The 25,434-nt window shown below is 56.0% G+C and overlaps 1 protein-coding gene across 1 annotated transcript in view; it reads right to left on the bottom strand.

Annotated features, from left to right (window-relative positions):
• KCNQ4 (potassium voltage-gated channel subfamily Q member 4) overlaps positions 1 to 14,580 on the bottom strand; it is a 57,861-nt gene extending 43,281 nt beyond the window's left edge. Inside the window, exon 1 of the mRNA XM_004266378.3 lies at positions 12,645 to 14,580. Within this exon, the coding sequence (XP_004266426.1) occupies positions 12,645 to 12,958 (314 nt within the window). The 5' untranslated portion in view covers positions 12,959 to 14,580. The remainder of the gene's footprint in view (positions 1 to 12,644) is intronic.
• Positions 14,581 to 25,434: the final 10,854 nt, after the last annotated feature.

A 25,434-nucleotide genomic window follows, 5' to 3' on the forward strand; every position in this document is an offset into this window, starting at 1 on the left:
ATTTCCACACCCTATTGAGCTGGCAGACAGGGAGGGAGCAAGGAGCTTGGCAGGCTGGGCCTCCTGGGCTCTGCCCCCTCCCCAGGGCACTCCCACCATCAACTGGGCCTAACCCGGTGCTTTCATGGGGCTGCTCTAAGGTCACTGTTCTGGGGACCCCCTTAGACCCCAGACCCCCTTTGCAGGTAGCCTCAGGGCCTGCATCCACCCACTCTGCCTCCAAGGCCTCCCTCAGCTCATTCACACACACCTTCCCCCAAGCCAGGCTTTGCATAAGCAGCTGAACTTTCCATACAGGCAAAATCCGAGGGCTTCAGGCCAGGTCTGGCCAGGCCCTGGCAGGGTTCGTGGGCAGCTCCAGAGGAGACGCTCAGGGGGCTGGGCCGTGAGGGGAAGGCGGAGGGAAAAAGAGGCCAAATGGCTGGCATCCCCAGGGCACCCTGCTAGAGCCTCCCCACAACCATCCTCCTTGCCAGACCCAGAGAGGTGTTTCTAAAATACCAATCTGCCCATGGCACTCCCGTCCTCAGTTCCTTCCTGAACTCTAGCCTCCTCCAGGAAGCCACAGCTCCTCAGCCTGGAGTTCTCAGCCTGGCCTTGCTCACGTTCCAGCCCCTTCTCTGCACACCTCCTGCCCCGTCTAGGCTCCCACTCTCCTGCCATCTTTCAGTTCTTTACAAATGTCATGTTCAGACCCACCTCTGGGCTCTGCCCATGCTAGTCCCTCTGCCCGGAATGCTATTCCCTCCTCCTATTTGCCTTGACTCCTACTCACGTTTCATCTCAGCTGAAACCTCTTCCTCTGGGAAGCCTTCCCAGCCACCGCCAGTTTGGGACTGGGCCGGCCCCCACAGGACTCCACCCAGACAGCTGCCAGGTGCATCTCCCCCCCCCACACCCCCCCCCCCCCCCGGGGAGCACAGCAGGGTCTGATTCATTGCTCTGTCCCCAGCACGTGGGATAGGCCCTGGCCCCCAGGGACTGCCAGTCAAGGCTTCCCAAATGAGAGAGGAAGAAAGAAGGAATGAATCCTCAGTGTAGAACTGGGGTGGAGATAGGACCTGAACTTTAAGGCTCAACTGGTCCTCACAGCAGCCTCCCAACAGGCAGGCCCATCAGGGCCAGTTAGGCATAATATGGTGGAAAAGATGACAGCCTCCAGAGCTGGACTTCTGGGGTTTGAATCCTGGCCCCACTACCTACACCCAGGCAAATTACTCAACCTCTGTGTGCCTCAGCCTCCTCATCTGAAAATTGGGCACAACCGTAGCAGCTACCTCCTCTGGCTGTTGGGAGGAAAAAGCGAGCGAGAAAGGGCAAGTCCTCAGAGCAGCATCTGGCGCACGGCAGGCACTCTATAAGCGTCGGCTGTTATTGTCTTTGTTATTATTATATATTTTTCTTTTTTTGCGGTACGCGTGCCTCTCACTGCTGTGGCCTCTCCCGTCGCGGAGCACAGGCTCCGGACGCGCAGGCTCAGCGGCCATGGCTCACGGGCCCAGCCGCTCCGCGGCACGTGGGATCTTCCCGGACCGGGGCACGAACCCGTGTCCCCTGCATCGGCAGGCGGACTCTCAACCACTGCGCCACCAGGGAAGCCCTGTTATTGTTTTATTGAGAGCCATAGCAGCGGGGTACGCTGAGCGTCCGAAACGGAGGTGACTGCCCAAGGCCACCCAGCAGGAAGGTGTCTCTTGCTTTCCCACCCTAACCCGCACACCCCACATACACTATAAGTGCCCCCCACGCCAGCCCGCCCACGGTGGCCTGGCAAACCTGCTCCCACCCGCTCACTCCACGGAGTCCCTGCACACTCAGGCTTCAGTTCCATCCTCCTGGACATCCACCGCTTAGTGGCTGCAGGACAGGGCTTATGCTGACCATTTAAACTTCAGTGTCCTCTTCTGTTACAATGGGGTAATGCCAGTGCCTACCTCCTAGGGCTCTGAGAAGGATTAGATGAAGTAGCATGTGGAAAACACCCCAGATCTGGCACCATACCCCGTATAGGTTAGACTATGAAACTTATTACTATGTGAAAACCGTTAGAACCCTTGAGCTTCTGAGCCCCCAGTAAGGTGGTCACAGAGCCCCGGCTGCTGCGCAGGGGGCTCCTGAGGAAAGCAAATGCCAGTCTGGCCGATATGCTCTTACAGGCCGTGTATACCAACCACCCTCCCCCACAATATCCCCTCCTCAGGGCTGAAACCAGTGCAGGCCAGGGCGAGATGAGGGGTCCAGGACCCAAGAGAAGAGGGAGCACGCGCCGGGGAGCAGGGAGAGTGAACGCACAACAGGCCCTCTTCTCGTCAAAGCACTTTGTAGTTCATGAAGCACCTGATGCAGGCAGCGGCCCTGGGAGGTGGGCAGGTGGAGGTGATAATTGTCATTCTACATGAATGGAAGCTGGAGCCTCAGAGAGGTTGAGTCGCCTGCCTGGGGTCACACAACCTTTAAGAAACAGAGGCGGGAGCCAAACCCCGGCCTGCTGACATCTGGTTCAATGTTCCTTTAACTGCGGGGTAAGCCCTGATTCTGGGTGACCTAACCCCCAACCCCTGCCCCGAGAACAATCTTGGCAAGAGCCCTGGGCTGGTCCTCACCGCACTCCAGGGCAGGCAGGCCCTGAGGCCCAGGAGGAATAGACCGGGGAGACTGATGGCTGCCCCAGCCCTCTAATCCTTTCATCCCCACCCGGACCCCTCCCAGCTCTGGCCCCAGAGCTCAGGAGGGAGAAGGCAGGTGGCGCCCAGACTCAGGGATTTCACGCACCGGTAAAATTTTCAAAAACAATTTAGGGACTGCATGAAGTTGTCAGCTTTTTATTTCGCCAAGTAAGGACATTTTTAAAAAATTCCCAGGCCCGTCATTTCATAAAAGAAAGGACATAATCTCAGACTAAAAGACAGTCCTTTAAATGAAATAAATTGAGCTTTGTGGCCAAGTCACCGCGTTGTCCTTATTTCTCTCAGTTTTGCCTTAGGCCACTGAAGAAAGCCCGGGTCTGCTGACGCACGTGAGAACCATTTTGCAGCTTCGGTTTGGGAGTCACACAGACATGGGTTTGAGTCCTGATTCCACCACGGGCAAGCTGTGTCATTTGGTGCACATTATTCCCCCTTTCTGAGCCTCAGTTTCCAATCTACAAAATGGGAACATGAATAGTGCTGCCACACAGTGGTACCTGGAGAGCCAAGTGGTCTAGAGTTTGCAGAGCACTGGTTCTGAGACGAGATCAATCAAGCCCAGGCTCCCAGCCAGCGGCGCCTCCCTGTCCTGACGCTGCCTATGGCTCCCCGTCGTCCACAGGGTAAAGCCCACCTCTGTAGCCAGACCCTCTGGACACACCAGACTCTGCAGATCCTGGGGCAAAGAGAGTAGAATAACAGAGTCCTGCCTCAAAGCCTTTGCTCTAGCTGTGGCCTCCACGTGGAGCGCACTCAGGACAAAAATCACAAGGGCTTCCAGCTCACTGCCTGCACCCAGAGGACCCAGGGGTCATTTTTCCACTTCTCTCTCGTCGGCAAAACCCTTCTCATCCTAACAACCAGCCTCAATGTCACCTTCATTCCCTGGCTCGGCAGACATTCACTAATTACCAACCACGCACTGTGCTCAACCCCACCATACAGAAGAGCGCAGAATACACAAGGGAGGGTGAGTAGAGATCAGGGGGCTCCAAAGGGCCCCCAGTCAAGCCAGGGGTGGGGGGCGCAGGGAGCGATTCCAAGAAGAGGTGGTGCTCAAACTGGGATCTGAAGGATAAATAGGAGTTCGCTAGATGATGGGGTGGGCGGGAGAGGGGACGGACGGTGGGGTGGAAGGAGAAGCATCTGGAGTATTAAAAAGCACACCTGGGGACGCTCTAGGTTGTTTCTTAGGCGAGGAGCAAAGGATGCTCGAGAGAGGGGCTCCTGACTTGGGCACTGCCGGTGAAGGGGTCACTGTTGGGGGGAGGTGGATACGTTTGGAGACAGATGCTGAGGTTGAGGTGCCCAGGGGATGAGCAGGTGAGGCGTCCACAGGAAGCTCAGGGATGAAACTGCAGAGGGGGAGGCTGTCATCACAGAGGTGACCCCCCAAAGTCACAGGAGTATGTGCACACACATGGAAACTGTGCATGGAGAGGAGGGCCCAGGACAGAGTCCCCAGGAGACCCAACATTCAAGGGGAGAAGGAGGGGGCAGAGCTGCTGACAGAACCCAGGGAAGAGCCAGGGGCGAGTTGAGGAGAGTCAAGGGAAGGGTGTCTGCAAGCAAGGAAGGGCCCCTCGGGAGGCAGCCCAGCAGCATCCCAGGAGCCACAGTCTGGGTTCAAATCCTGTCTCTACAACTTATCAGCTATGTTGACTTTGGGCCTTAATTTCCCTATGTGTAACATGGGGCTAATATACTTTTCGACAAAAAGGAAGATAAAGGGCATGGAGGGAGGCTTGGGTCACATGTTCCCCCGGCCCCCATCCTAGGTCTCTCCCACCAGACTGGCACCAGTCCCCGGAGGCCAGAAGATTAGATGAGCGAATGAAATCAGGGGCTGCCCCCCTCCCTCAGAGTAGAGGGCAGAATGGGAGGCAGCTTTCCTCGGTCCTCGGCAGCTCCAGCACCAGTCTCATCTATCGCGGAAGGGAGGTGGAGAAGGCCCCAGGTGTGCTGTGTCCTTCCTCTTGGCCTCAGTTTCCCCATGTGGGAAACAAAGCCATGAATCTGCTTGAGCTCGGAGGCCCTTCCGCCTCTGATGCTCTGCGGCAGGACGAACGGAGGAAGGGTGAGGGGAGAAAGACCTAATCCAGACCTACTGGTCCTGCCCCAGGGGAGGAGGTCCCACAGGAGTCTGGGTCTCCATTGTCCCCAGGGACTGGTCCCTCCAGAAGAGGGTGGCAGCCGGACCAAGGAGGGCAGAAGCAGAGGTGCCAGGATTGTGCTGACACAGCTGTTCCTTCTCCCCTCTTCTCTCCCTACCCCTCCCCTCCAAGGGGACAGCCGAGCCCGGCAAAAAATAAACCCGAAGGCAGTGACCTGGACGGGCCCGAGGCTCCCAGGGCGGAGTGGCAGGGAAGCAAGGATGGAGGAGATGACCACACGCCCCACAAAAAGCGAAAGGGTGCCTGATCTGATCCCCCCTGCCCCCCCCACCAACAGAGGGGCTCAAAGGGAGCAGCTCCATCCACTCTCCTTCCATCACGCTGGGAGGGTTGGGTGCCACCTGCTTGATAGGCACAATGGGCAGAGCAAATCTTGTCCAGGCCAGCTAGACATGGGTTCCCAAGTTTTGGAGAAAGTACCCCAGGGAATCTCACTCTACCTCCTGGTTTGGGGCAGTCAGTCCTTCCTCCTGTCTGACCTCTATCTCGCCTGCTTCAGTGGGCCCATTTATCTCCAGCAAGCTGCTCTCCCCCTGTCTCATCTGCCTGGCCTAGATGTCTGAGGAGTCTCAGGAGAAAGCGTTCCCCAGACTTCCCTGCAGGGACTGTGGAGGGCCCCTGGGCCGGAGACCCCGCTCCACCCACTGTTCCCCAAATCTTTGAGAGGAAGGAATCTCTGAGCTCCCTGCTCCCTTGCCTCCCTCCCTCAGGCACTGCCCAATTAGTCTGCTGCCTGGGGCTGCCCCTCCCGGTCTCACCTCCCCAGGTGCCAACCCCCAGGGCACACAGATCCTGCCCTAGGGACAAGTTGCCCAGAAAGCCTAGAGTCCTGGCGGGAGTGCTTTACGGATGCCCCAGAAGTGTGACCAGCACCCTCCCCCCGGCCCCTCAGAGTCCCCGCTGGGGGCAGGCAGCCTTCCCGGTGCCCTTCTAAGTGCTGCCCAGTCCTCTGAGGAGCTCAGGAAGAAGGTACTGGAGGAGAACTGCCACCACCCCGCACCCTACCCCCACCCCCACCCTACAAAACTCAAGGTCTGAGACAGCGGCTCCTCCCATGCATCCAGAGTCCCTCTGTGCCAGGCAGCCCTTAGGATCCACTTTCCTGCTCAGTCCCATTTTACAGAGGGGGAGAGTGAGGCTCAGGGACTGGGGTAGAGTAGGGGTGGGCACCTTCCCAGTAAGTGTCGGGACTGAGACCTCCAAGTCTCCTTTGGGATTCCCTGTCCCTATTCCCCAGAACGACAAGCTCAGGAGAGAGTGGGGGATGGCCCTCCCCTCCCAGGAGTCCCTGGCTGTCCCCCTGGGCACCACGGCTTCACTTCCACCTGCCTGGGGCCAGACTAGCTGCAGAGTTTGATAACGAGGCCCACATCTCAGCCGTACAGCAACACCCTCACATACGCCATCCTCCCTGTACACACACAGACACGCTCACACCTACTCCGTCTCTGCGAGTCCCTGGGAGAGGAGGCAGGAGAGCCCAGTGGTCCAGGCAGCCTCTACAGCCTCCTCACTGGGCAACCCTCTCCACCCCCCCACCCCCGCCCCCCGCCCCCGCACTCCCGGCGGGGCGCAGGCGTGGTCTGTCTCTCCCTCTGCCTCCCCAGACCTGGTACGGAGTTGATGCTCTTTAACTCTGTTTGTCAAGTGAAGGAAGGAACAGTCAGTGAGATCCTAGGCACCCAGGCTGACGTCCCGGTGCCACCATTACACTCGCTGTGTGACCTTGGGCAAGTGGGTGATGTCCCCTCAGCAGCCCCACTTTCCTCAAGTGTGAAATGAGGATATGTGCCACTATTATGTGCCCACCTGATGTAATGGCTGTGAGGGTTAAGTGAGAGAATGCCGGGAAGAGGCAGGGCACGGCGCATCCTAGGCGCTCCTCAGATGTCCACAGAAACGCGTCCTCAGGCTCCCTGTGCAGAGCCGCTCACCCCGTAACCCAGGCGAACGCAGCTCTTGGTCACTCCCAGGTACACCCAGACACACTCACCGTGCTGACAAGGACATCCGTCAAACCTCTCTCCAGGAAGGAGCACGATGACGATAATAACGATATAATAATAACGGTGATAAGATAACGGCTACTATTTGTGCCCAGCATGGTGTCAGGTGCTTTAACTCACTTGGCCCTGACAATTCCAGAGGCGGGTATTATTAGTCCTATTTTTCAGATGAGAAAATGGGAGCTCAGAGAGGTGAAATAACTTGCCCAAGGACACACAACTGCTAAGAGTGGAACCAGAGATGAACCCACATCTGTCAGACTCAGATCCCATGCTCTTAACCCCCTGCGGGGCAGCCTCTGGAGAAATGAAAAGTAGCCCCTCTTCCTCCACCTCAGCCCCACAACTCCCATACAGGGGCCTTTAACAAAGGGGCCGCCTACAGGTCAGACACTCAGAATTCCCCGCTGGGCCCCCTAGCCCACAAGAGGGTCGGCCCTGGCCAAAGACCCACATGGGTGCAGGGGAGGAAGGGGGATGAGAAAACCTCCAGCTGGCTTCTCCAAGTCTGGGGAAGTTGCCTGCACAGCCTCCTCTGGGGACACGGCCTTGGCCCGCTCTGCAGAGCCTTCCTCTCTCCTTGTTCCCCAGACAAATTCAGCTCCCCTGACTGGCTCAGAGAACCTTAAATTAATCACCCATTCAAACTGCTGCCATCAGCCCAAGAATAATCACCGCTTGAAACTCTCCTGGCTCCGGCATTCTGAGCATATAGGCTTCTGCAGCAATAGGGATTGAAGTTAGACAACCAGCAGGGCTTCATCGATGGAAGGAATGAATGTACCATGGAGTTGGGGTGGGGTAGCAGACAGTGAGAAATCCAACCTGCTCCAGTGACCCCAAAGGAGAACGTGGAAAGGAGGGAGCAAAGGGGGTGTAAGGGGTAGGGAGAGAGATAGAATAAGGGCTAGAAGCCCGGCAGGATGGTCTCTCCATTATGCCCTTCTTACAAAGACCAAACAGAAGGACCAGGACTGAAAAATAGCGGCACGAAAAATTTGGGTCACACCCCAAGACTTTCTCCATCGCAAAGCCAAGTTCTTGGAGCAGTCTCCCCTATTGGCTGGGCAAGGAAAAATACTATCTAAAGGCCTGATCTGGGAGGCAGAAGGCCTGGGTTACTGGCATAGTTCTACCACCGACTCATCGGATGTGACCTCGGACGAGTATCTGCCCCCTTTCTGTGCCTTGGTGAACCCAACAGTGCACCGCAGGGCTGGACAGAGGACCTCGGAGGGAGCTTCAGGAGAAGCAAAGGCCAGCAAAGTCCTAGGAAGCCAGCCACACACTCCCACAAGGGTCTAGGGCTGCCCTCCAAGGCGGATGCACAAACACACACAGATCCATAAGGGCAGACCTGTAGCTGTGAACAGGTGGAGGCAGAAAACGCAAGAGATGGGCCGACTCAGCTCCGTCCTAGAGGCCTAGCCTGGGGCGCAGGCCCAGGTGTGCGTCTGTGAAGGCAGAGAAAAGGTGGGAGCAGCTGTGCATTAGATTTCTTTGCATTGGATGTATGCTGTGTGTGCGCTTGTGACACCCCTGGGCAGGTGTTTCCAAGTGGCCAGGAGTGCGTGCATGAGACAGACCAACGGGCATGTAGCAGGGATGTGTGTGTGCGAAGCCCTGCACAACAAAAGTGTGACTGCACTGGGTGAGGCTGGGCAGTTTCCACCCGATTCCACAAAATTCTGCCGCTGCCCACTCCCCCAACAGCCTGTGTCCTGGGGGGACAGGGGGACAATGACGCAGGAGTGTGGCTCCTGAGCAGCCCAGGGTTGGGGTGCCGGCTGGAGCTGAGGTGCAAGAGGAAGACAGCACCGAGGCAGCACCAGCTCTGGGTTGAGGCTCCTCCACGCTGACCGGGGGGACCTCTCTTGAGCCTCAGTTTCCTCACCTGCAAATGAGGAGGCCCCCAGCACCCGCCTTACCGGGCTGCTACAGGACACAGTGAGAGTGGTTTATAAAGGGCGTCAGCACGGTGCCCGGCACATGGCTGACGCTCCACGTGTGATCAGCAATTTCAGTTCAAACTCCAAGGGCCAACCCAGGCAGCCTCAGGGAGCAGCGGGGAGGCCCTGGACAGAGAATCAGGAGTCTCCGGCCTGAGCCTGCATCTGCCACTGATCCACTGTGTGATGTCAGTCTCCAGAGCCTCAGTTTTCCCATAAACAAAATGGGGCTGTCAAAATGTGTGGACCCACCTAGCAGGGGTGCCTGCCCGGGGGCTCCGGGCACCTTTTGCTGGGACTATTTCCAACGCAGGTGATGTTCTTTCTGACAGTCAGGGTGGGAGCTTGGTGGGAGGCACCGGGGTTGGGAGCCTGAGGGGCCCAGGAGCTGCTGCTACCTCCTCCCCTCCCCATTCCCACAGCTTCTGACCCCAGGGACAAGGCTGACGAAGGATGTTTACAGAGCATAAACCTTCACTTAAAGAAAGTTCGCGGGGCAGCTGGGGGCTGGGAGCTGCGAGAGTCTCACAGCAGCGGCCGGCGGCGTGGGGAAGATGAGGGGAGATGGGGCTTTGGTCTGTACCTGCCCCTTTCAGCCCTCTGACTTCAAAAGGGAGGCCAGGGTGGCCTTTGACAGGGTGCAGCAAGGAGGCGAACATCCCTTCCAAAGGCTCAGAAGCAGGATGGGCAGTGATGTGGTGTTTCTCAAAATTCAGGGAGCAGGGACTGTGAAGGGCTGAGGGCTGAAATCAGGGACTGGGGCACAGGGGGTGTAGTAGGGGCTTGGTGACAGGACCAAGGGCCTAAAGAGACGAGGGAGAGCTTGGAGAGGGGACAGCAATCCTTCCTTCTGGGTCTCAATGAGAAGAGGACAGGAGTCAGCGGTTCCCACTTCCCAGAGGCCTGCGGCTGCTGGCAAAAGCGCTAGAACTGGGGCTGGTCCTCTGGGTGATGTTCCACACCTCGGGGCCAGAGAAGGTGCAGGTTCTGGGTGGGGCTCAGAGGGACATGGCCGGCAGGTGTGAGGGAGGTGTCCCCTGGGGTGAATGGACCCGGCTCACCTCAATTCCCTCCTTGCTGAGTCCTTCTCTGGCAGGCTTTTCTTCTGGGGCCCCTCCCACCAGGGCCTGAGTCTCTGGGAAGGGGGTCCTAGCTACCTGTGCACACTGGACTCCCCTCACTTGGGCTGCCTGTGAGAGTCATTGGGGCTGGGGAAGGATTTGACCAAAAGTGCAATAATCAGGCTAGAATTCCAGCAGCAGGAAGAACTTCCTGGCTCGCCCAAGACCCTGCAGTGAGTGACTGCAGAGCCCCACATCTGGAGCTCCTCACGAACAGGAGAGGCCTCCTGTGCGGCCCCCTCCCCCAGGCCCAATCATAACACCAACCCCTCACACTCCCACAGGCCCTTGCGGCTCACCGAGTTCTTTCCCACCCATTACCTCGTCCAAAAGGGAGGCCCGCAAGGCTGGGGTTTCCACCCACTTGGATGGCCTAGAGATCTAAAGCTCAGAGAGGCGCAGTGATCAACCCAAGATCGCACAGCATGCGAGAGGTGGGGTTCCTGACCCCTCAGCCCACTCTGACCTCTAAGATGAATGACCCGAGATCCCCAAATGTCCGGACGTTTTCACACCACATTTCCTCTCCCAGAGTTCCTGAGAGATGCCTCAGCCCTGGGATCCTGGTGACAAGTGGTCAGAACAACCATGTCCCTGGCCAGGGCATTCCTGGCATCCGGAAAGGGCAGGATGTGGGGCAAAGGTACTAGCGGATTTAGCTCCTGGAGAGGAAGGAGAGGCCCCTCCAGAGGAGGTGAAGACAGTGCTGGCCAGAGGACACGAGGCAAGTCCTTCACCCTCATAGGGGCTGAGAGGCCAGGCCTGGGGACTAAGGACCTCCACCTCAGAGCTCTATTGCTTCCCCAGGCCCAGCCCTGCCTCGGAAAAGTCATCTCCCAAGAGGAGCCCGCGGAGGATGCAGCTGCTCCCTGCGAAGCGTCTCAGCCTCCACGGGCACCCAGGCTGCAGGGTGGGCAAGGGCGCCTCAACGCAGCGGCTCTTCATTAGCAGTCCCCTGCCCCTCATCCCCAACTCCACCGTCCCTGCTACCCCAGCAGAGAACCCGCAGCACTCCAGCAGCCCTCTCTGCAGAGAAAAAGATTCATCCAGGCCCTGCCAATGGGCATTGGGGGTTGGGCTACTCCTAACCATTGACCCTGACTCTAAGTGCGACCTCACGTCCAGAGCATCTCAACTCTCTGCCCCCGCCCCCCGCCCCCGGCCCGCCACAGGAGGTCTCTGCACCGAATCGTGGCTGCTACCTTCAGGAGCAAACAGGCTGAAAGAGTTCCCTTCCGCTACCCTCCCTGTGGTCAGGGGGCTCCTTTGCCAGCATTTTCCTCCCCTCCGCTCTGAAATTCTGTGGGCCAGCTAGGAGGGGGCAGAGGCAGGCAAGCAGACAGCAGAGGGTCAGGCAGGAAGACAGACCAAAAGACAGGTGGAAGCAGACAAGTAGAAGAGTAAGATTCAGGTGGACAGGTGGATAGACAGATGGACAGACAGGCACCCAGATAACTGGACAGGCCAACAGAGGGATGGAAACAGACAAGCAGAAAGACTGTTGGATAGCTGGAGAGACAGAGACAGGACAACTCACACACTGGCAGAAACTCACTCCGGCAGAGGGACAGCCAGACAGGCAAAAGGACTGTGGGACAGTCAGGTGGACAGGCAAGGGGACTACCCAGGAGACCCCAAGACTAGAGGGCCCTCTCTGGGGGCAGCAATAAGGGATTAATATCGGCACATTTCCCAGGGACCAGAGGTCTCTCTCCCGGGCACCTTCGAGCGCCAGGCCCAGCCCTTCAACTGATATCTGCGGGGCCTCTCATGTTCCCGGCTGGGCCAGGCCGTCCCCCAAGACTGAGCTCTGAGCTGCCAAAATTCGCTCTTTACATCCAAGAAGGGTCAGTGTTTTTGAAAGCTGTAGGAGCCTGGCAAGGGGGAGGAGGGGGCCCGCAGCGTGAGTGTTTCCAAACTTACTCCTCTCCTCTTTCTTTTTCCCCAGGGTGCCCAGAGCCAGGCCTGGTGCAGCGGCCAGCAAGCTGGGCAGGCTAGCTGGCCAAGCCTGCAGGGCAGGCGGCAGGGCCCACTGCTGCCACTGGGAAGTTGAGGGTGGATGGCAAGACTGAGTGAAAACTCAAAGTCAGACAGCACACGCCAGTGTCAGAACTCTGGTGGCTCAAGGGGACCCCAAACACCTATAATTGGGGACCAGCCCTCGGCTGCGGGGGAGATCGTCCCTGGAGAGGGACATCTCCGAGGGGAGTCCAGGTGGGAGGCCACTGTAGCTACAGAGCTGGGGAGAAGGTGACAGAAAGTGTGCGGGGGCCAAAGGGCCCTCTGTGTCTGGGACACAGGGAGACAGAAGTGAGGAAGAGGAAAAGGGAGCCGCACTTTAGTGGCTGCCGATTGGAGAGAGATGGGGGACAAGAAGCTGGACGTGGGGCGTACAGGGGACAGAGAAGCAGGGGTTGGAGATCAGGATGGAAATCAGGAGTTGAGGTGGGGGAGGTCAGAAGCCAGGTCAAGCTGGGGTCAGGACTTGGAGAGCGGGGGGGTTTAGGGGCAGGCTGTGGGGGGAGGGGGGATCGGAAATCGGGTTCAGGCCTGGGGGCAGAGCGATGAGGGTCGGCCGACCGGGGGGCTGGGGGGCAGGAGGCGGAGCCAAGGCGGGCAGCCGTCCCCCGGGAGCCCAGGCTCCGGCAGGGGCCACGCGGGGCGGCAGCGCGAGGGCACGGTCGGGAGCTCGGGGTAGCAAACTCACATGAAGACGTGGTAGACGAAGGCCCAGCCGCGGGGTCGCTCCAGCACGTTGTAGACCCAGTTCTGCAGGCGTCGGTAGCGCTTGTACGCGACCGAGGAGCGCTGGCCGCAGGCGGAGCCCGAGCCCGAGCCCGGCCCTGGGAGGGGCGCGCCCGGCGGCAGGGGGCTGCCCAGGAGGCCCAGGCGGCGCGGGGAGCCGCCCCCGCCCGCCTCGCCCCGCTCGCTCTGCACCGCCGTGAGCGCCACCAGCTCGGCGCGGGGGGCATCCGCGGGCAGGGGGGCTAGGCCGAGGCGGCGCGGGGGGGCCTCGGCCATGGGCGGCGCCAGGCGGGGGGGCCGGGGCCCGGGTCCGGTCCGGGGCTGGGGCGCGCGAGGGGCGCTCAGCGGCGCATGTCTCGGACCCAGGGCCGGCGGGGCGGCCCGAGGCGGGCGCGGTCGGCGGGGGCTAGGGGCCGGGCCGGGGCCGCTCCGGGGCCGGGGGCGGGCGCTCAGAGCCGGGGGGCCGCCGGAGCCCGCGCTGACCGCCCTCTTCCCCGGCGACTGGGGCGGCTCTTTCCGACTCCAACTCTCTTATTACGCGCTCCATGCCGCTCGCCTTTCCACCTGCCGCCGGCGCGCCGCTCACATGTCAGCCTCCCCCGCCCCGCCCCTCCCCCGCCGCCCCCGCCCGCCCCGCGGCCGCCTTCCCAAATCGGGAGGGAGCGAGCAAGCCGGCGAGGCCGGGCGGAGGGAGGGGACGTGCGGAGAGGCGGCGGGAGGGCGCCCCCGCCGCGCGGGCCGCCGAGTCGGGGCGGGGACCGGACCGCGTGGCGGCGGCCCCCGGCTGGTGCGAGCGGAGCGCCGGGCTGCGCGGGGCTGCGTGGACCCGAAGGCCGGGCTGGGGGCGGGATGCCTCATGTGCGGTTGTGGCGAGTGGGGCGAGGAGTCGCGGCCGCCGTCGCGGATGGGACGCGGGTCCCGCGGAGTTTAAGTGTGAGTGGATGCAGAAGTGCCTGCTGTGTGGGCGCAGTGGGTGGCTGTGATGGTGAGATTGAGTGATGAGGTGCGGTGTGGATGGGCGTGCAGGGTCCGGGCCGCTGGCGGTGGCGGCGTCAGCGAGGTGTGCCCCGTCTGGCCGTGCCCCGTGCGCGTGGGGCGGGGTGCGCTCGTGCCTGAAAGGCCTGTGTGTGCAGCACCGTGGGCCTCAGGTGTGTCTTCTTTTCTGCCCACCCCACCCCCGCCTCTGAGCGTCCCTTATTCAGGATGAGGGAAGAGCCTCCGCTTAGGCCACTCTGCCCGAGAAGAGTCTCCTCTGATCAGAGGGGCCTGCTCCGCAACAGCCCAGTCTGAAGCGCGCCCTTGCCTCGCTTCCAGGGCAGGGCAAGGTTCAGGGCACACAGGTGTTGGGAGGTGAGCTCTGAACCAGCGCGGAGGCCGGACAGCCTCCTCCCCAAAGGCTCACAGAATCGCACCCAAAAGCGGCGAGACTTTCCCCCACGGCACTCCCTCTCCAGCCGGAAAGTTCCTGGTGCCTGACCTACTCTCTCTAGCTTTGGGGGAGGCCTTTTCGTTCCCTTTAGCCCTCTTGGCCCAGCCCACGGTGGTCATATGGGTTTCCCGATCCTCCTTCCCTCGTCCCCTGACGAAAGCTTCGGCCACACCAGCCGCTCCACCCGCAGGCCCTGCCCCAGGGTGAAGCGCTTCCGCAGCAAACTCTTCCCGGTTCCTCCGGGAGGATCTCGGGGGACGGAGCAGAGCGGGAGGGGCGGGGGACGGGGTGGGAAGGCGAGCTCGATTCTCAGCTGTCAGCAAAGGCAGCATTGATCTGCTGAGCGCCAGTGGGGGAGGGAAGGAGGCAGAGCTGCCGGCGTGCTGGGAGGGGGCTGCAGGGACCTGGGGGACCCCAAACTGGGCTTGACAGCCGTTTACACCCCTACCCCAACAGTGACCCTTTTCCCTCTGCGTAGCAGAGGCTGCCTTTGGGGTCCGACCTGAATCCCTCTGGCTGCTCCTGGCCCCCAGGTGTGCCGAGGGCCGGAGCCTGGTGCCCCTGGGCAGTTTATGTCCCGTCCTCACTGGTAGCTGGGGAAGGTTTCTGGACCCCGGGGCTCAGCTATGGATGCACTGCCCCGGCTGTGTCAACCCATCGTCTCCCCATGAGCTGCAGCTAGCACTCCCTAGATAGGCAGCACGGCCCTCCCAGACGCTATGGGACTGCCTGACTCGGCTTCCTCAGTCAGGGGTCCTGGGGGGTGGACTAAGGCCTGGGGACTTGAAATGGTGGGAAGGAAAGCAGTTGTAAGGGATCTGGGGGGTGTCTCTTGGGGGTCTTCTCTCTTTTTTTTTTTTTGCGGTACGCGGGCCTCTCACTGTTGGGGCCTCTCCCGTTGCGGAGCACAGGCTCCGGACGCGCAGGCTTAGCGGCCATGGCTCACGGGCTCAGCCGCTCCACGGCATGTGGGATCTTCCCGGACCGGGGCACGAACCCGTGTCCCCTGCATCGGCAGGCGGACTCTCAACCACTGCGCCACCAGGGAAGCCCTCTTGGGGGTCTTTTTGAGGCTCTTCTTATGCGCAGAAATGGCACTTGAACACAGGTTGCCCTTTATCAACACTCAGAATATCTGAAATGGGGTCTGTTCTGGGAAAGAGGATCATCAGGCTCAGCGTCACCCCCGGATGCCACGCCTCTCTTCCCACTTAGGGGGCTGCGAAAGTCCCTTACTCTCCTTGTGAGGAGCCCTCACTGCGAGGAGAGGGTCTTTCCTCACCTTTCCCAACTCCAGCTCCGGATGCGCCCCTCAAAGGCAGCAAGAGGAAGAAAGAGACTGTGGCTGCAGCTAGAGGGAGGGAAGTTAGATCTCAGGAGGGAGTTTCATGGGGCACAGAGGCGTGTTTCTCCTGTAGGTGTATGTGTAATGGGACAGGCCCACCACTTTTTAAAGTGGGGAGTTGTGGGAGTTCCCTGGTAGCCTAGTGGTTAGGATTCTGGGTTTTTCACTGCCGTGGCCCAGGTTCAGTCCCTGGTCAGGGAACTGAGATCCCACAAGCTGCGCGGTGCGGCCAAAAATAAATAAATAATAAAGTGGAGAGTCATGGAACTCTTCCTAAGGGGTGGGGCGATGGGAGATGGTTCTAGGAGGATGTAAGCAAAGTTAGGTTGGTGTGTGTACGTGTGTGCATGGGAAAGTGGAGGAGGCAGAGGAGAAAGTCCAGTTCCAAGAGGACAGGTGGCCACTCTGAGGGTCACCCGGCGGCCTTCCTGTCCCGTCCGGATTCCCGGGACATGAGCGTGACCAGGAGGAAGGCCTTTCCCCACCGCAGCCTTTAGTGACTAAGACACTTTTCTGAGCGCACAGCTGTCTCAGGCTCTCTCCCTGCTGGAGGGAGCGGGGGTGGAGCTATGGTTTCCCACCCTCCTCCTTCCCTTTCTCCCACCTGTTCCCTTCACCCCACCCTCAGCAGCTTCCTTCCCACCCACCCCCACCAGCCGCCACACCTCTCCCAGGTAACACTGCCAAAAAAACATCCCGCTCTGCCCTGACTCACTCACTCTGTCCCACCTGGGCAAGTCCATTCCTGGCTCTGGGCTTCAGTTTCCCCATCTGCCCATAAGGAGGGGGTGGGGCTCCAAGATCTTCTGTAATTCATCACTGTCGCTTTCATCCATCAATGAAGCAAGTATTGATTGAGAGGAAGAGTGGGGAGGGAGAGAGCTCCCATTTGCTGAGCACCAACTGAGGCTCAGAGACACGTGGGGACTCACCTAAGGATACACAGCCAGTATCCAGAACTGCCTGTGACCTGTCCTCTCCCCTGGCTGGTACCTACCCACTGTGCACAGGGTACTGGGATCAGTACTGAGGGGAACCACAGAGGGCCCAATCTTTGTTCTCTAGGACTTATTCCTGCCAGGGGTGGAGACTCCTAGGTCTGAAAGGGTTGAGGTCTAGAAGTTGTGGGGACCTTGCGGCCAGGTTCAAGCCTGTCATTGACTGACGGCCTGCCAGTGTGACTTCAGGTCAACCAAGGATGCAGATTTCTTGGAGTGGGAAGGGGGTTTTACGTCAGTGGTTTTCAGACTTTATTAGCAATGGAATCCTTTCTACAGACAGAATCTTAAGGTAGCACCCCAATATGTAAAGAGCATTCAAGCAGAGGTGTTCTGGTTGAATTGAGGTGAGGAGGTCAAGGTTCCACCCACCAGACCTCCTCCTCCTTTCTCTCCACACCCCAGAAACTATTTGGGCTTTCTCTCTCTCTTTTTTTTTTCTTTTAAATTTATTTATTTTTGGCTGCGTTGGGTCTTCATTGCTGCACGCGGGCTTTCACTAGTTGTGGCGAGCTGGGGCTACTCTTCGCTGCGGTGCGCGACCTTCTCATTGCAGTGGATTCTCTTGTTGCAGAGCACAGGCTCTAGGCACGCGGGCTTCAGTAGTTGTGGCTCTCGGGCTCTAGAGCACAGGCTCAGTAGTTGTGGCGCACGGGCTTAGTTGCTCTGTGGCATGTGGGATCTTCCCGGACCAGGGCTCGAATCTATGTCCCCTGCATTGGCAGGCGGATTCCGTTTTTTATAAATTTATTTATTTATTTATTTATTTTTGGCTGTGTTGGGTCTTCGTTTCTGTGTGAGGGCTTTCTCTAGTTGTGGCGAGCGGAGGCCACTCTTCATCGCGGTGCGCGGGCCTCCCACTGTTGTGGCCTCTCTTGTTGCGGAGCACAGGCTCCAGATGCATAGGCTCAGTAGTTGTGGCTCACGGGCCTAGTTGCTCCACGGCACGTGGGATCTTCCGAGACCAGGGCTCGAACCCATGTCCCCTGCATTGGCAGGAATATTTTCAACCACTGCGCCACCAGGGAAGCCTGGCAGGCGGATTCTTAACCACTGCGCCACCAGGGAAGCCCCTGTTTTGGTGTTCTTATAGCTCTAAGTGTTGCTAGAAGTCAGATGAGGGAAAGTCTCCACTGGCAATGGCAGAGGAAGCCTTCTTGGGGACAGGAGTAGGGAGGACTTGGATAGGTGCAGAGAAGTGCAACCAATAATGCCTGCAGCTACCATGAATGAGGCCCAGAACCTTGTGTAGGATGCTTTAACTGCATCTTCTATTTCAGCATCCCAACAGCCCTCTGAGGTAATCCTATTCACACCCCCATTTTACAGACAAGAAGGCTGAGACTCAGTGAAGAGACTTGCCTAGTGTAGCTCTTTACCCCTGTGCTATAGTGAGTGAGTGTGTGTGTGTGTGTGTGTAGGTGCGGTGTGGGGATAGGGAGGATGTTACAGAACATGGGGGAGGAAAAACCAGTTTGACAAGGGGGACAGAAGGGACCTTGAATGCTGTGCTGAGGGTCCAGTTCGGCCTGATGGGAAACAGGGAGACTGAGCATGCCACAGAGGCTCGGGCTCTGTACGAGACAGCTCAGGACAGGAAGATTTGGAGGTGCCAGTACCCAGGGAGGTCGGCAGTTGGGGGGCGGGGACAGAAAGATCACTGAACAACAGGTTATGCCTGGGCTTCCTGGCTCTACCTTTGGACTAGTTGGTGACCTTGGTCACTCCACCTCTGCCCCAACTTCCCTGGCTATCGGGAGGACTAAATGCAATAATACATGAGAAAGTCACGACCGTGCAGGGAGCTGTACAAATGTGTACCATTGATCTTATCACCCTTCAGGTGTGCGTTCGGATGGCGCTGGGAGATGCTGTGAGAACTCCCTAGTCCTAGCACCTCTTCTCCCTGGGAGAGTCTTCCTAGCAGGAGGGGATTGGAAGGGAGGGTTCTCATGGGTGTCGGCATCATGTGCGTTATTTGCCTCCAGAGATCCACCTCCACTGAGAGCAGGAGGAATTATGAGAGAAGGATCGAGGCTGCTTCATTTTCCCAATGAGGCCAGAGAGGACAAGAGACTGAGGCCACCTGGCAGGTAGAGGTGCTAGAGGGTCCCAAGGAGTTTCTCCCCCATATCTGGGTGTGCCACTGACCTGTCCCTAGCCCAGCCCCTGCTACCCTTCTGGGCCAGTCAGCTCAGAGCCACAGGAAGCGGAGGGAGCAGTGTCGCTGATCTCAGTGAAAGTGAACCCCCATTGATCTTCAGGGCTGGAGGGGGGCCCACAAGGAGGAGACACTGAGGGAGAAGGGGGTGTGGAAATGAAGGTCAAAGCCATCCCTTCTTGCACCGCTTCTCCTCCGCCTTCAGGATTCTTCCTCTATGACCTCAACTCCTGGAAGACCATGTAGAAGACAATACTACTGCAGCTCTGCCGGCGGGCTCCATGTTCTCAGTGAGAGCCACTGGGACAGTGGAGTTCCTTGGAAAATGAGGAGGAAGGCCTTTTCTGAGTTGCTGAGAGTACAATGGGAAAAAGCTTCCCTTCTCTCTGGTCCCATGATCAGAGAAACCTGGAGGAGGATTCAGGGAGGGAGAGGACGTGAGTAGGAGGGATGGCAGATTGAGTGTCAGGGAAGGGGGCTCTGAAAAGGGATGAGACTTGGTAAGGGACATAGAGGTTCAGAAAGGAGAATGGGGGCTCAGAAGGGAGGCTAGGGGCTCAATGACAGGGATAGGAGGCCCAGTGAGCAGGACTGCCAGGTCAAACTTTTTTTAAAAATAAATTAATTTACTTATTTATTTATTTATTTATGGCTGCATTGGGTCTTTGTTGCCGTGCGCGGGCTTTCTCTAGTTGTGGAGAGCGGGGGCTACTCTTCGTTGCAGTGCATGGGCTTCTCATTGTGGTGGCTTCTCTTGTTGCAGAGCACGGGCTCTAGGCACGTGGGCTTCAGTAGTTGTGGCACACAGGCTCAGTAGTTGTGGCTCGCAGGCTCTAAAGCGCAGGCTCAGTAGTTGTGGTGCACGGGCTTAGTTGCTCCGCAGCATGTGGGATCTTCCCCGACCAGGTCTCAAACCCGTGTCCCCTCCACTGGCAGGCGGATTCTTAATCACTGCGCCACTAGGGAAGCCCTGCCAGGTCAAACTTGATTGAACACCTATTAAGGTCCTTCCTCCTTAAAATAGTAGATACACAATATAAATGCTGGATAATTAAAAACATAAACAAAAACACGTATCCAAGTTCAAAGGCAAGAATGAGAAATCTCTAAGGGCCAGAAATGAGAGGAAATTCCAGTGGTGAGCAGGAGTTGCAGCTGTACCTCTGAGGAAGGATTCAGCATTCCAGCAGGATGGGAAGTACACTTGCAGACCCCACTAGTGGCAAGGGCTGTGGTAAGCTCCCTGCTTAAAGCTGGGCCTGGGAAAGTGCTGCCTGCCATAAACAGGACTAAAATATCTGCCTGCTAGCCGCCTGGTCCTGGCTTTGGGTAGGAAGAGTACCCATATGATTAGGACACCTTAAGCCCGTTCACATGGAATGCGGACTCAGAATCTGATATTCACGACATATAAAAATCCCAAAAGACATTTATATAAGAGCTAGTTTGGGGCTGGTGCTTTTCTACAAGGCTTGGGCAGATACAGCTGAGAAATCGCCCCAAAGGGTGGCCTCCATATCCCAGGGTACAGCAGGAAAATGTGCTGAAACTATCTCAAGGATAAACTTCACAACATATAAGAAATACAATATTTTAGGAGGCATCTCTCTCAAGGAAGAATTCATATTTAAAGATCTAGAGATAATGGAGCAATCTGAAAGGAAGTTTTAGTTAAAATCTTCAAGAAGATAAAGGAAGGAATAACATCTATAGAACAAAAACAGAAAGATACCAGACAGAGACATTTAACAGATATGAACAGAACTATCTAGAAATTTTGGAAATGAAAACTAACGTCACTGACATTTAAAAAAAAATCAGTAGATGGGTTAGTAAATAAAGGTGAAGAGAGAATAAGTTAATTAGAAGCTATAACTGAGGAAATCCTCCAGAATGAAGCATAGAACAATAAAACAGTTAAACATATGAAAGAAAAGAGACAAAGAAGATTGAATGAGAAACTCCAGCATACATATTATTACTTCCAGAAAAAGATACTGGAAAGACGAAGCTCTTTCCAGAAATCAGACATGAATTTCTAGATTTAAAAGGCCCACAGAGTGCCTAGTAAAATAGCTTTAAAAACAAATCAAAACTACATCTAGACACCCTGTAGCCAAAGTGTAGAAAGAACAAGAATAATGAGGAAATTTAAAAGGCACCAGAAAGAAAAAATAGCTTATCTACAAAGGTCCAATAATTGAATTGACAGTAAGCATCTCATCAGCAACAACAGATGCCAAAAGACAGTGGAATAGTATCTTCAGGGTGCTGAAGGCAAATAACTGTGAACGTAGGATCCCACACATTGCCAAACTGTCATTTAAATAAAGGGCAAAATAAAGACATTTTGGCACGTTCAATATCTTAGAAACCTTCTGTCCCATGGACCTTCGCTGAAAGAGAGAGGCACAAGGGCTTGGGAGCTGGAGAGGTGATGTGGCTCAGGGCTGCGGAGGGAGGCTGGGCTCTGTTTTGGACCTGTCTTCAGCACCAGCCAGCCTGAGGAGCTCAGCCCAGCCTGGCTCAGCCAGGGCCCAGCTCAGGTTCTCCCCTCCTGAGTGCCAGCCTTGCTATCCTCTTATCCCCTCATGGTAGTGGCCCAGCACCCAAGCTGGGGAGTACCACTGCCAGTCTGGCTCAGAGGCCTCCTTGAGGAGGCCAGGCCCAAGTTTCTCATGTGACCAGGTTTTGCCTGGCCCTCTGCCCTGGGGCCCTCTCCTCCTGGGAGGTCAGTGAGCAATGGGACGAAAGCTAGGTCCCTATGCAGGAGTTGGGGGGCGAGGACTTTCATTCTCTGTAGGAAAAGAATCACTTATCAGAGGGGACGAGACCAGTGGGGCTGAGCCGCCTGGGACGGGAGACTTCTTGGAGCACCTGGCTCCACTCAACCAGCTGTGCCCTTGGGTAATTTCTTAAACTCTTTGAGCCTCAGTTTCTCATTAATGAGCAGGATACCTACCTAATGAAGATGTGAAGATGAAATGAGAGAATCCACCTAGCTTTAGATGTATTTTCCTACACAGAAATTTCTTAAAAGAATCATCTCCATCGAATACTCCTGCCTAGCATATCATCAGTCAGTGCTCAGTAGAAAACTGTTCCCAACAAAAGTGACAGTGACAGCCAATGAGCAGCGGTAGGAATGTGTGCAGTGTCGGAGGCCCCATCTTCAGGGAAGAGTTCGTGTGTGTTAACTCAGTCATCGGTTACTGTCATTCTCTTGGTGCCAGGCCCTGAGCTGGGCTCTGGAAGCATGGAGATGACCCTGAACTGGAGGACCATCGGTGAGGAAGACAGCCAAAACCAGAAAGTTCTAACAGACTGTTCAGAGCCTAACTCGTCTTGTGTTTGTTGTCTATCTTTCCCCTCCCCACTCCCACCTCTCCCCCTGCCCCCAACCCAGTATAAGCTCCATGATAGCACAAACCTCATCTGGCTTGTTTTCAGCTGTCTTCACAATGTCCAAAACAATGTCTGAAACACAGAAAGTGCCAAAGAAACATTTGTTGAACGACTGTGTATATGAGCACTAATAATAGAGGCTGTAGAAGTTGCTGTGAGAGCATCAAAGAAGTCTTTGCTAACTCTGTCCTAGGAGTTAGAAGTTTCTCAGCAAGGGCCATTTAAACTGGGCCTTGATGTATGTATAGGAGATCAATAAGTGAAAAAGGAAGTAAAAGGACATCCAGGCGTTGGGGCCAGTTGAAAACATGGAGGTGAGTTCAGGGACCAGTGAGTAATTGAGTGTGACAAGAATGTAGAGTTCAGGGGGGAGGAAGAGTGGAAAGACACAAAGCTGGGGAGATAAGAAGGGCTGTCAAAAAGTCTCCTTATTAAAATCTAACCACCTACCCTGATGTAATACTCTGGAGAGGATAGTGTTTCCAGCCCTCACTGTTGCCCCAGGAAGGCCCCTCCCTTCAAAAGTTAAGGGTCTTATCAGGAAAGGGGTTTAAAGATCTAGTACCAAAGATCTAGTACCCACTGAGAAAGGGGACAGTCATACCCCATAGTTCCTAGAGTTGTCTGAAGTTGGGAAAAGGGTGGGACAGGGCACCTCCCAGATTTGGGCGAATGCTACATGCTGCCCCCTTGTGGCCTCAGCAGAATTAAGCAGTAAGGAGGCTGGCCAGGTGGTCTGTTCATAATCCCAGGGGCCTCCAGCCCCCAGCATCGCCTTCTGGGAAAGTTATCCCAACCACCAGCTGTCTACAGACCAGACCTAACTGCTCTATTTATTCCACGTGTACTCAAGGCTGGGCCAGTGGGTCTGGGGAGGCAGAGCGAAAGGAGACAGTTCATATTTATAAAGCCCTGTCTCTCTCTCTCTCTCACACACACACACACACCACCTTTGGCCAGAAAGCAACTATGTATGCACAGGGGGTCAGGAGACCAATGTTTTGGTTTCAGCTCTACCCCTATTCATGGCATGACCTTGGGCAAGTCACTGCACTTCACTGGGCCTCCTATGTCTCCATCTGTAACACAGGGATCACCATCCCTCTTCCTGTCTCTCCTTGCAGGGTCATTGTGAAGATCATTGGGAGGACAGATGCTGCAAGTGCTAGGAAAAATGTTTAAGAGTGCTCCGGATGTAAGGGGATCGTGCTGGGTATTAGATAGGGGCTCTCTTGGGCAGCACCAAAGTGTTTGTTTACACCCGCATGGGCCCTGCTGGCGGGGAAATTTAAAGGGAACGTGCTCAGTAAGGCAACTGATCGAAACATTTCCAAAATAAGAATGGAAGTCTGCAGGAAAATGGGGGCCCATTGACTGGTCTGAAATTTCAGTTATGCTTGGGTTTTCATGAATGGGAGGAAGAGCAGCAAGGTGGGACTGTGCAGTGACCTCAAAATGAGAGGTTAGCCAGGAAACGAAAAGAGCTGAGCTTCTGCCTTTTCTGAGCCCAGCCTCCCTTCTGGGTGCTTCTCATTCACAAGCGCTCTCTTGAATCCTCTCCACGTGGGGCTGGGCACGTGCTGTCAGTGAATTACCTGCATGTCTCACTGAGACGTGTTTGCGTACAGGACAGTGGGAAAGGCCAGATGATCCCCTTCAGAGAAAAGTCCAGGGTTAGAATGAAGGGGGCAGACCTGACTTCTCATGGTGACAGTATCACCTGCTTCATCTACCTTGATGACACTGGAGGGGTACCATGTATCCAAAACCTTACAGCAAGGAAAATCTTTGCTTTTGCTAAAGAATGTTATCTTTCTCTGTTTTAGATGTGAATCTCTTACCTGGTCCCATCTCTCTTTTTGCCCTGGTGGTCAGGAAGCTCGGGATCGAACGTGAAACCTAATTTTAAGAACTCTGTAGGTCTTTGCAGCCAGAATATTTGTTCTTGTTTTCGATGATCCTGATTTCCTACTCAACAATATTCTTCCTAATTCTCATCTGTCACATTTTTTCACTGTGTATGTTTTCAGTGCAAGCCGTCTTATTTTTTCTTGTGGAGTAAGGTAAGGTACACTTAGGTAAGTAACTGAAAATGAAACAGATGAGACAGATGTCCAAGTGCTTACCATGGTTAACAGTGGGGGATATTCGGTGAGGGAATTATTAGAGCATCAGGGTCAGACATGAAATAATCTAATATTAAAGCCCCTTCCCTAACCCTGCTTCACACTGTAAGAGTCCCCAAAAGAAGGGAGTTGCCTAAGGTTTTATGACATATTACTGACTGAGAAGACATCAGTACTTTTCCTGGCAGCCAGTTCTCTGCTCTTCCCATGACCACAGGCCTCATTCTAGCTGTAAATGGCATGGTGAGGGGAAGACGGCTCACCACTGGCCTCTACGGCCAACAGAGGCCGTGAAGAAGTGGAATGCTCCTTCTGTTCTCCATACTTTCAAGCCCTGGCTGTAGAACCCTTCTGACCTGCTGGCTGACAAGGGGCTTGGGCTACCCTCCATGGCAGATGCCATCCATGCCTTTGGTAATGGGCATGGCCACAGCAGGCAGCTCAGAGTGCCAGCCTGTGCCGAGACAGGAGTAGAGGGACGTACTCGAGTCCTTGCTTAAGGACAGAGAAAGCTTTCTCCATGAGAGATGCTCTCTTCACCCTCAGCCAAGGACATAGGCTGAATCTGGCCCACGTGTCATACGTAGTCCAGGAAATAAGGCAGGCAGGCAACTCTGAGCAGCAAACGTGCTGATGAACGTTTAAAAAATGAACTTCGTTTTTTAAATCAGCTGAAGATCTCAATTTGAATCAGACATGCAGCTCAAGTTCCCTTTGCTTTGGACATCCTCCCTCCTCACAAGGGTGTCCCCCTCCTTCACAGACACCCAACCTGAGGGCAGACGAACCTTTCTAAGCCTTTCCCAAGCAAAGTGGTCCCATGAATGTCCCCAGACACAGAAACCCAGACTCCAAATTATCTAAAATGAGATTTATTGCATTTCATGCAGCTTGAAGTCCATGCAGCAAAGGAGACTAGCATAATTTTTAATGCATTTAAAAATAAAATAAAATTAAAACTGGGGGGTGGGGGGCAAATACACAAAGTCCTAGTCTCCTTGAGTCCCTGGAAGAGAAGGGTTTGGGAATGAAACCATCCACTCCCCATGGCAAATGAGTCTCTTAAATGCATGGAATGTTTCCATGGCCTCTGATGCAAATCCACAGAGCTCTGGGGCAAGAGCAGGGGCGCGGGGAGAGGAGCACTAGTGAAAAAGAAGCTACACACGGTCACCTAATTTCACCTGAGGGCAGAACAAGGTGGTAAATCCTGGGTCAGCAGCTGTTCTAAGAGTCAGGAGATTACATACACCCCTGAGGAGATTTGCTCCTAAAAGAAGTGGCAGTA

The sequence above is a fragment of the Orcinus orca genome, chromosome 1, assembly GCF_937001465.1.
Source record: "Orcinus orca chromosome 1, mOrcOrc1.1, whole genome shotgun sequence".
Classification (NCBI taxonomy): domain Eukaryota; kingdom Metazoa; phylum Chordata; class Mammalia; order Artiodactyla; family Delphinidae; genus Orcinus; species Orcinus orca.